Source organism: Nicrophorus vespilloides, unplaced genomic scaffold, assembly GCF_001412225.1.
Source record: "Nicrophorus vespilloides isolate i.1.1-1 unplaced genomic scaffold, Nicve_v1.0, whole genome shotgun sequence".
In the NCBI taxonomy this organism is placed as follows: Eukaryota; Metazoa; Arthropoda; class Insecta; order Coleoptera; family Silphidae; genus Nicrophorus; species Nicrophorus vespilloides.
This window is the reverse complement of record NW_017098245.1, coordinates 1-11,949: the sequence shown is the minus strand read 5'-3', so window position 1 is coordinate 11,949 and position 11,949 is coordinate 1. Positions and strand designations below refer to the sequence as shown.

Below are 11,949 nucleotides of genomic sequence, written 5' to 3'. Positions count from 1 at the left end.
ATCATTATTTATACTTTCACTATAAATTAACTTTAAGAAATAATAAAAACGACAATTTTCTTAAGTACACTTCATCAAGTACTACAAATTTACTATTACTTAAATGGTTTTACCAATAACTTTGAACATTCTGAATATAATCTCTCTTAAATTAATAGAAAATATCGTTAGTTTCTATTATTAAATTTAGTAAATTTCATTATTTTTAATTGAATAAATATAGTTTTATAATTTTCGGATATTCTCACGGAAAGAAAGGAAAACGTAAATTTAATAATAAGAAGAAAAAAAAATGAACAGAAGAAGTTTCACATTAGACTCACTAAAACCCAGCAATTTTCACTTTAACATCAATAAAGCGACAATATTAGAATTTAACATTACTTTTTCTATCATTATTTATACTTTCACTATAAATTAACTTTAAGAAATAATAAAAACGACAATTCTCTTAAGTACACTTCATCAAATGCTAATTTACTTAAATGGTTTTACCAATAACTTTGAACATCCTGAATATAATCTCTCTTAAATTAAAAGAAAATATCGTTAGTTTCAATTACTAAATTTAGTAAATTTCATTATTTTTAATTGAATAAATATAGTTTTATGATTTTCCAAAATTTTGCACAATCATTGTCCAATTTACAATGAATCAATAATTTCCTAAATTCCCACTCTAAAATTTAGTAAATTTCACAATTTTTTACTTAAACTTGTATTAATTCATGTTCATTCCTCACTAACAAAACTAACTTAATTATAAATATTTCTTCTCCAATTATATTAGATTTTCATTAATTAACAAATACGAATCATTGAACAAATTGCGTTAATTAATTAATTAATGAATCTGCGAGCATTAAAGTCTGGGCACGAGGATTGAGCAATATTCCTTTATGCTAATGATTCGGCCGGACGCGAATGGAAATTAATTGCAGAACAATAAATAATAAAGTGAGCGAGAATCGCCGGCGACAGAACGAATTGAATGCAAATCGAACGAACATCGATTAATTCTCTCGCGACACACAAAAAAAAACAACAACATACAATTAATACCACTTATACGAAGAATACCAATTAAAAACAATTAGCTTCACTAAGTTATATTTCATCATTAAATAGAAAAATATTTATATTTATGGAGAAGAAACTTTCGCAGTTTTGAGCATCTTGTTTACTCCTCTTCTTCATTGCGAGTTTTATAACTTTGAGTCATCGAATAACACATCAATTTACCAATAACTGTACCACAATTGCTTAATTTCTAGTTGCATTATGACTCATTTTACTTGATAATATTTAAAAAAATAAAATAAAAGATACAAATTCTTCAATCTTTTGTTGAAACAAAATCATCCAACAATAAGATCTAAGCAAAACGGAACGTTAATAAACTATAAATACGTTATGTCCACGTCGTTCGAATAAAAATAGAATTTTGAAAGAAAGAAAAATAAAATAAAATAAAATTCGGAGAGGCTATAAATTCTGCAGAGTTATTTCAAAAATTCGTTAAAGCGCGGAATATTTTCGATAAATCAAACGGATTAAGCTTTATCTGCTCTACGCTAATAATAATAATAATATTAATAAATACTCGAAGAAATCTAGTGTGCGCTTAATGCTGCCATCTAACGCTCGGATTTAGCGTGGAAGAAGCGGCGGCAGCAGCAGATTAGCGAATTGCTGAAATCGACGTGACGTTATTAAAAGGAGGAAGTTAAGTGCACTTAGCACGAGGAAGATGCGTTTCGCAAATAAACATCGCGCCTAAGTGTTTAACTAAACGCGTTCAAGAAATTGGTCCAATTCAAAGTCCATCTTTCAGTGTTTACATGTTGAATCATACAATGGAATTATATTAAGAATAAATAGAATTATAATAAGAAAAAGCCAATGAAAATTTATTTCAGCTCTAAATACTTATATTCTACAATTGTTTCTTTGATCATTTATAGTGTATTTCGGTAATTATGTTTACAAATTGAACTTTCTTTCATTGAAAAATCGATGGCACAGATATTTGTATTTGAACCGATATTCGTGATAGATAATGTGGCATTACCATTAGGCCTAATTGGATCGAGCGCGCGTCGGATCGATCGGACGTGTTTCGAACAGAGAAGGCTTCAAATCGAACGGCGGAAGCCCCAGACTATTTAGCGTCGCGAGCCCAAAAAACGAAAACAAATGAATAAAAACAATAGAACAAATGCACCGAAAATGCACACCTACTCGAGGTCAGAAATGTCCGGCCATGTAGGCAGCAGCACACGTTGTTTACGCTATTCGCACTCGCATAGTAAAAACTATAGAAGGCTGCTATAAACAAAACAGAAACGCGTCTGCCGCCTCCATCGCCTTCTTCTTCCTCCTGCGTTCAGCACTTTGCCTATTTGTTTGTCTTCTCCATTTCCGTGCGCAGGAAATTTACATTTCGAATCTAGTTGCAAAGCAAATCGAACTTTTATTTTCTTCTCTTCGAATAACAGTTTACCAATCGTCGAATGAAACGGATACAATCCAATTAAGAATACCCAAATCTATCGATTTCTATTACAATCATCAATAGTCTTCTGACAATTTCGTAAATAAACTGATAATCGATATCAATCGATAATAACCATTATCAGATAATTCTTCTTTAAAAATATTCCAATTTCGAACAGAACTCGTTGCATGAATATTCAAAGCTACAACATTGAAATACAATTTTTTTTTGTAGCGTATGCAAATTTTTGGGTTACCTCAAACATTTCCTCCTCTAAATCTAATATCAGCACGTTCAGCATGCAAATTCAACAAAGATTTATAATTGATTCATTTGAATAATGGGAACGATCGTGCTTCGTACTTCGCACTTCAAAATCAAGCGCTCCGCGAGTTTTGTTAAATAAACGCTATACAATTAAGAAAAATAATGGAGACATGAAGAGTGTCTGAGCATAATAGAAATATACACACACTAATATTCCAGACTCGTGTGCATTATTATTTTCATCGTAAAAATATCGTTCCTTTGCATTTCGCGATTGCGTCCCAGTTCCCATATGCTACACATTCCTGGGAAATACTGTTATTCCGAAACGATTTTAATTGCAGACTTTTTTCTCTCTCCGCACCATAGTTTATCCTCTACACAATAATTAATTCACAATGGGAATAAGAAATTAAACGTGTCTTTAGTGCATTATTCAAGTCTTCTAAATTATCCGTTAAGAAAACGATTTTCTACAAACCAATAAATGGACATTAAAAAAATGTTAACTTTGTTAATTTGAAAAGTGAATAAATTTTTGAGTAGCGAAATTTCAATTTGAGATTATGCAGATTCTATATTTGCATTCGCCCCCCCCTCCCTGTTTACCATCGAAATTAAATGTAAATACGGCGCGTTTAAACGGAATCGTTCGGCACGTTCTCGCACTTTCCTATTCACCGATTTTTCCGCGAAATTTTCCGTTTATAAAATGTGCACGAACACACAAAACGTGATTCCAATAGATTAAAACTAATTAATCTATTGACAAAAAAAAAAGAAATTGAGAGAAACTATTTAACTATAAACAAGAAATAATTCGAATCGCGAATCCTAATAGAATTATAAAATTTCACATGAAATATTATTGTTTAACATTCAAAAAATACACATATAATCAGCGGATAATTAGCGAAACATTCTGCGATCGAGAAAAGGTCGATGATCTATTGATCGGGGGACGCATCCTTGAACTCGTTGTTTATTTGTTATTCTTGGCCGTCTACGATCAACTATTAATTATAATAATTAGCGAAATGATGAAAATCGAATAATTCGAAACTTTCAATGATGATTTTAAGCATTCCTATTAGAAAATAATATAGATAGGATCGATTTTGTTATAAACTTTTAAAATATCGCAAATCTCCTCATCCAAATAAGAAATAAAGTTCTAAAATTATTACATGAATTGCCAAAATCGTATCGTAATCAAAAAGCAAAAGTTCTTACATTGTTGTAGATAATTTTTGCTCGGGTTTAGTAAGAATTATACCATGTTTGCTGCTGTGTCAATGTTGGAGATTGGATTAGAGTTGAGCGATTGAATAAATGCAAGGAAGTGCAGTTTTCTGATGATGATGATGATGAAATTGGAAGATTGCCGAGGAAGAGAGGATGCGACGTTGGGGAAAGGTGAATTACAGTTAAGTAATTGATGCAAACGCGCTATCGATCGGACGAAAGAGAGTCGTCGTCGTCGTCTGCACCATAAAACCCGACAACACTTGCCGATGGAAATGCCGAATATTTTGCGGTCAGTAAATGTCCATGACCCCAAAGAAACAAAGTATGCGAGAGAGAAAGAGAGAATACCTCTGCATGTCCGAGCGTGTCTGTATCTCTCTGTTTCTGTATGTGTGTCTGTGCGAGTGTGTACCATTTGATATACCTGGCGCCGTCCGTTAGTTTCCACGTTTTTTAATCGAATAAATATAATAGAAGAAACTGAATGTAATAGAAGAATGTGTTGCGGATAAATCGATGACAACCGCTGTGATCTTCGGCAAGGGATTGCATGAACGCATGAATCAAACGTGCGCGATGGTATTTACCAGAATAACAGTTTGTTATTTCAATTGAATTCTCTCTTTTGCGTATCTCCGAAATTCCTTCTATCTATATATCACTCTACTTAATCGTTGGTTTATCGCCCACTGAAAACTATCGATGAATCGAAACGCGCACTGTCTGGGAAAGCGCGAGAAAACATCGACTCGCTCTGCAGCAAACAACAACAACTGAAAACCACGCGTATCTTTCTGCCTCTCCTCTTCGGAGCCTTTGGTGAGGAACGGATCGCGCGAACGAACGCGAATGTCCGAGTGCGAACGGAACGGAGATTGGTAAACGACTGAGCGAGTGCACCAAGTGGTGGACATGAACTTGCGCCGCGTCCGACGAGGAGAGTTGAAACCCTCCCAGACAGGCCAATATCCACATGCACACTCACTCTCTCACACGCATATATATATATAGTAGTATACAGTCACACGGACCAGAAATCGACTCGGTGTGGCTCAGGTCTGCTCTGCTGTTGGTTAGCTAGTTGGTTGACTGGTTGGTTAGTGGTGGTAGTTATGGTGCAGTTAGTGAAACAGAGAGACGATGTCGACGACGACGATGGAGGAAAGGAGGAACGAGGGGGTAAAACGGTATGCGAGACGACGGCTTCGCAGTGGCGTGCACGCATTCGAAATAGTAATAACAGAAGAGAGAAAGAGAAAACCGGCATAATCACACGCACGTATAACAGGTCCACGGACCGGAAGTCGTTCCTTCCTCGCGCCAACCGATTTTCTTCTTCAACCCCACCGTTTTCTTCCCCAGACCAGTCGTCTGCGCGTCCTACGATCAATTCTCTCTATCCACTTTCAACTACAAATATCAAATAACAATAAATAAAACATACAAAAAATACATCAATTATAACAAAAGATTGAAACAGTTGTAAATGCAACATATTATTATTTGTACAAATGTTTTTGGAGAAAATTGATGACTTATGTACACGAAACACTTCCACTCTAATTATTATCCACTGACGCAAATCACGGAACTGCAGCCGATATGTTTGCGCAACCGATTTTCCGCGAAAAACTCAAACGAAACGCAAGAAAATAAAGTTGTTGTTGTTTTTTTGTACAGTTAAAAACAACATTAATGTTTTCACTGCGAATCTTGTGCAAATTGCATAAACCAGGAGCGAATCTAAATGTTTTCATTCAATTTCGTAAAACAAACTGCAAAAGTTAACGCTTACAAAAAAATTAACATCTGTACAATTACAATAAATTTAATCAAAACAATAATATTTGTTGTAACAATTTACCCTTTGAATGTAATATTTTCATTAAAGAAATAATAATTACAAGTGATTTTTTTCTTGTTATAGAACAAAAAAAAATAAAAATATTTATATGGATACAATGAAATTGGTAATTGCTACTGAATCAATGGAATATTTTACTGGTCGAAACGAAAATCTGCGGTCAGTGGAATTCCATACGTACGCAAGTGGCGTGGAAAACGCAAGGACATGGTTTACAGTCCGACACTTGTTTTGAATATTCGAAAATAAATGCACACGCAGGGAGAGAGAGAGAGAGAAATCCGTTTTATTTTCGCACCGTCTATTTTCGCGCATCACAAATACAACAATAACAACAGAAAAAAAAATAATAATCCTCAACGTTCGAGCGGTGGTTGGAGGATTCGTAAAAGCATCGATTACTTTAGAAACATTTTCTCTCGTTTCTATTCTTCTTGTCGCTGTTGTTGTTGTTGTTATTATTGTTGTTTGTGTTCGTGAGGAGGGGACGGACGACTCGCCGAAGGTAGGCTAGGTCAGGTCCTTTACCCATTATTTCTGGTATGCCTTCAGGCCAACTTCGATACAGAAGAAAACCCTTCTTCTTTCTTCTCAGCCTTCTATTCATAAATATAACGAGTTCCCGTTACGAATTACACGGCTAGGAATGTTATTTTGGGTCCTAGTTAATTGCCGCCCAATTCCATTATTCTCTAGCTGTAAAGACGTTAATGGCTCCAAACTAACAGCTGAAAACCAAAATCAATCGCAACGGCGAGACACTTACACATTTAATTCATTAGATAAAAAAAAAGTAATTGAACGCTTCTATCTATAAATAGCGCTTTTAATCAATAATCATCGATCGTGTTTCAATGGAAACAACAAATTACAAACAATGTACATTGTTTTACTATTAAAATCGAAATATTAAATCTTCCACACGAAAAAATAAAATGTTGACTAAAATATTCGCATTTATATATAGAAGCATTCAGAAACCGATCCAAAGTTCTTTCGAACCTCTGACATGCGAAATAAGCCGTCTGATGTAATTCGTTCATGTCTTACTCGTGCTTATTTTGAACACTCTTATTTATAAATATGCACACATTTAGATATTCAACAGTTAAATGTTCTTTATATGCAATTGACAAAGAGTATGAAATAACCCAATCAAATCTAATTTATAACCACTTTATGAGTAGTATCAAGAGTAGTATCAATGCTTAAATTTCAAATTAGAATCTATCGTTTTGGTATCAAAGCAAAATAAAATACAAATAATCATACATTTGTATCTAAATCCTAGGAATAACCATTTTTTTTAAACTAGATCTAAATTACAATGAGTAAACAACATTTTTAAAAAACGCATCTCACGTTATATAACAATAACAACAATAATAATGCAATTGCGAAATATTAATTAATTAAATTAGATAGCGGTTATCAACGTGCAGATTACATTATGTATCCAAGTAAATAAGCTCTCCGACACGGCGATTTAATTAAACATCCCTGACGTCAGCGCAAGTTACGCAATTTACATTTACTTCACTTCGGCGATGAGACAATTCGGAGAGCAATAAAATCCCGAGAGTTCATTGCATCAACGTTTTTTCTTTTCAAAGAAGTGCACTCGAGTTAATAAGATTGAAATGTGGAGAAGAACGAAAAACATCATTAAAAGACATTGGATGCGATGATGTAACCGCATTTCGCGGAGTGCATAATCGCGCTCGACAAGTGAGGCAGGAAATTATTACTTCCAGGCAATCAAAACGAAAAAATTTAAATAAAAAAAACAACAACGACGACGGAGGTTTTAAATTTTAAAACTAGCTTCATCCTCCTCCGCCGACCATGGGTTTCCTCCTTCCCATTGGTCGAGCGCCCGAATCAAAACAAATTATTTCGCTTGGGATTAATCAACTCGAAACACTTGTTCCCCCTGAAGCAACTTGGGTTGTCTACGTTGCGTAACAAACCGTAAAGTATACTGTTGCTTGCTTCGTTAAACCAATCGCTAACTAAATGGATCGATTATTGGATTTTTTTGTAGGTGGTTAAATGAGTATTTCATAATGGTGAAAGAATACAGATTTGTTTGAAACTAAATCATAATTAGAGATGATCAAGTCTACTATTCTCTTACCATCGTTGTTTCGATACGAACAGGATATTAATCATCGAGCGCCATTGTTAAGGTAAGTTAATAGTGGTAGCGCAAGGCCGGAAACGGAAGCATTCCTTTTGAAAAATGCATCTCGGCGAAGAGTGAATTTATCCAGAAACTCATTCCGCTCTTTGGGTCAACGGCGGAAACAAGGGAGATAGTTTACCTGAAACAAAACATTAGAATTGTAAATTAGATGTTTTTTTTTTGTTAGATACCCGAAAGATTTAATTAAGAACGAAATTCGAAGGTTGTTTTACCTCCAATTATTACTGTACGAAAAAGAAACCTTCAGCAGCAAAGTGAAATGAGTTGATTTCCCACAGGTTTTTCGGGTTGAATGCCACGCAAAACGAAAATTCGATTATGGAATGCCTTGGCAGATAAAACGAGTGCACCGAGTTTGGAGTAATTGCGGGCATTAATAATAACGCAAAAGGTCGCAATCCATTTACGGGTCGCACTGTATATAGCCCTCAGCAGCAGCTCGCTCCAAATTTCCATATACCGTCGCCTCTGCTTAAGAGATTATCCGATGAAAACCGAAGAAAGAGAAGATTCGCGTAACGCCGGCTTCTTCAATCGCGCCGAAATAGATATCCGCTATATTTAATTTCTGCACTGTGCCAAAAATGTGTTCCACCAAGAGAAATAAATAATAAAAAAAAAATATACATTTCCCCACCTGGTCTCCAACGACAGATTCATTCAAGGTTCGCATCATTGCATGTCATCGTCGACGTGTTATTATGGAATCAAAACAGATGCTTCTTTTCGCTCTTTTACAAATACCTAGCAACAATCATCATTACGTGCTATTACTCACGTGGCTTATCGCAACCTTCACATATCCCAATGCTTTAACGCAAAACTCATATTTTCTTTTTAATTAACGCAAAAAAAAATCCATTAACTCCAACTATTGAATGAAATGTAATTGTGAATAATTTCAACATTATAAATAAATGTTTTGTAATGAGATTAAGTGGAAGCAAAATACTTGTTTTCTCGCAAAGCGTGTTTCTTCTTCTATCCGGGCGGCATTTCATTTGCATTGGCACAGGCACAAGAATTTTTATATCCTCAATTTCCCCCCCAAACAATTTATGTACTCGATTGACGATTCAATTACCAGCTTTGTATCGACTGCTATAAACCGCTCTGGTTCGCATTACTCACGCTCTAATTTAATATTGCGGAATTATTTATGTTTGTCACTGTTATGAGTACGCGATTTTCCCATTAAAAAAAGAAAACTATTTTAAACTTCGCAACCAAACTTTGTATCGCGAATCTACACTGTTTTCAAGCATGTCTCATGAGTTTTAATAGCAAGTCCAGAAATGTAACGTCCGTTTATGGAAGGAGACTATTAAATGAGACTACTTTATAGTTCAAAATATAGATGACATAATAATGCATAAAACCTTATTCAAACCAATAATTGCTCAATATATGAAATTTTAAGAACGTACAACAAATTGTCCAATTTCTCATTATCTTATTGATACAATAGAAATACTTATTGACGTAATTAGTCATGGGTTTTATCGTTTCGTAAAGTTACGTTTGGATTGGTGATACCATTATCTAACTATGCGTTATAACGAATCCTGTTTTGAAAACCTTAAGACATTTTGTAGTACTACTACATAATTGACTAACATTATGTTACAATTGAATTAGTTGTACACGCAGTAAACAAGTTACTGTGGAATTATTTCATAAATTGTTATTTCTATGGCAATTCCTTATGTAGAGCAATTATAAATATAAAACTCGACGCTTATAACCTTGCTGCAAATCCCGAATGTAATCGAAATAACAAACAGACTTAAAAGTAGTTTATAGATGGTTGACTAATGGATCAAAGTAGTAACATTGATCATCCCAAATACGGATTGTTAATGATGATTTATCTACAATTACATTACTTAATTCTTTGTTTATGCATGTTGTTATTATTATTATTATTACTTGGTTTCATACGAATTTAGATTACAAGTGTGTTGCAATTCCAATTATAAATAAACTCTAAGTATACAACACTTAAGACCTCTCTTCCAATCCTACACAAAGTTAAAAATAGGGTGAAGCACAGGGCCTTAGACCTGCTGCTGCTGCATATGTTTTTTTCCTTATTTATAATTTACATTTGATTATACAATTGCATAAACTGTAGTTAACTAAAGTCAACACGACAGTTACAAAATAGTTTAAGAAAACTTTAAACTAAGTCAATGTCATTGCTGCATAACATGTACATTTTTTTTTAACTAATCAAATTGTGAGATAAGTATTATCAGTGAGATATTTGATAAGAGCTTGTTTCTGTTTGGTTGTAAAGGTGAAACATAATGGGGGGGAATGCAATTTTGGGTCTGTCAAAATAATAATATTGTAGGTTAATTTTTTTTGGGGATTTTGGTTTTTGGAATTGCGTAAGCTTGGCGGCAGCGGCCATCATCGCGCGCTTTCGAGTTTCGTTGGTAAGTTGATCAACAACATGCACGCATAAATAAAAACAAAAATAAAACGGAGCAACCAGAAAAACAACAAATGCATGTGTCCGAAGAGGTGAAGGATGAGAAGGGGGACACAGACACATACGCTCGCTGGTAGGGGACAACAACGTTGCATGAAGGTTAGGTGCGGATCGGAGAAGGATGGAGGAGCGAGCGAGAGTGTCTTCGGGTTTTTCTCACCTGGTAATATGAGTCGGCCATCTTGGTGAGAAAAGTTTACATCACATTACAACAATGTTGGGAAGCTCGCTCTTCTGGTGGGCTGCGCGCTTGGGAAAACCGAGCATCACTCGCTTAAAACACACCGGGGGAGGAGCGGGCTGCAATCCTTCACACAGACTGTATACTCTCTCTTCCTTCTATACTGCTCAACTGTTGCTGTTGCGCGAAGGGTGAATAATAATAATAACAATACTTGTTGCTAGGTTTCCTCTTTCTCCCTCTGAGAGGTCCGCTCGGAACTATAACAACAACAACAACAAAACAAAAGTCTCTCGATGGAAAACGATGGAATCTTGATTGGGAGCACACGGTCGGAGCGCAAAAGCAGGCAAAGCACACACACACAAGTCTGTCCTGTCCTGGCCTGGCCTGTTCACATTCCGATGCGCAGCACGATACCGGCGTAAACGAACTGACTCATTCCCATTGGCAACACTCGAGCTCGACCGCCCGACAGAGATGAGTACATACACGAGTCGCGGCGCGCGCTCTGCGACGACGCTATACCAGGAATCTCGAGTCAAAGCGAGACGAACGGAGAGAGGATGGTTTAAGTCAAGTCCCCTTCTTCCATCGTCCCTCTACTCCACCCCGCACGAACCGTCGCTCCTCACCAAAAGAGATTAAAAAGGATTTCATTCGCCTTCTGAGACAATCCTGGAAAATGCTCACGAACCGAATCAAACGAGTCCATTCAACTTGAGTCATATCCAACTTTTGACAATTTTAACGTCAGTTTTGAACGTCTATTCGATATCGGATTTGGCGCCACGGCACGCTAAATTTAAATATTATAATTAGCGCTATTAAATTACAACACTAACCTTGCCTCAATAACAAGTCTAGACGCAAAAATTATAATATTTACATCCAAAAATAAATTCAAATTTAACGATTAGTTAAACTAAAAACTCTTAAAACAATCATAGAAGTAATGACAGTGTAATTCAGCGGTCGGGGAACCGGGGTAAATTACCCAAAATGGGGTAAAAAATGTTCTAATTTCATCTTACCAAACTCAGAGAGCGGTTCTCTGACTACTTTTCAGATCTTGATGTGCAAACTGTGAATTGGGTTGTAGATCCTTTTAAATGTGAAATTACTAACATACCAGATGAACCTCCAGGTTTGGCAAAAGCAATTCTTGAACTTCCATTCAATACTGTAT

At 35.5% G+C, this 11,949-nt stretch overlaps 1 protein-coding gene across 3 annotated transcripts in view; it reads right to left on the bottom strand.

Moving 5' to 3' along the window:
* The window catches only part of LOC108561988 (serine/threonine-protein kinase N), a 28,050-nt gene extending 16,598 nt beyond the window's left edge, over positions 1-11,452 (bottom strand). Inside the window, exon 1 of one of the 3 annotated variants that reach the window (XM_017920152.1) lies at positions 10,740-11,452. In XM_017920152.1, coding sequence (XP_017775641.1) covers positions 10,740-10,760 — 21 coding nt within the window. In that variant the 5' untranslated portion in view covers positions 10,761-11,452. Of the gene's footprint in view, positions 1-4,599; positions 4,907-8,013; positions 8,033-10,739 lie in introns of those variants that run through there. The other 2 variants (XM_017920153.1, XM_017920150.1) reach the window with 2 other exon arrangements.
* Between the last annotated feature and the right edge of the window lie 497 nt (positions 11,453-11,949).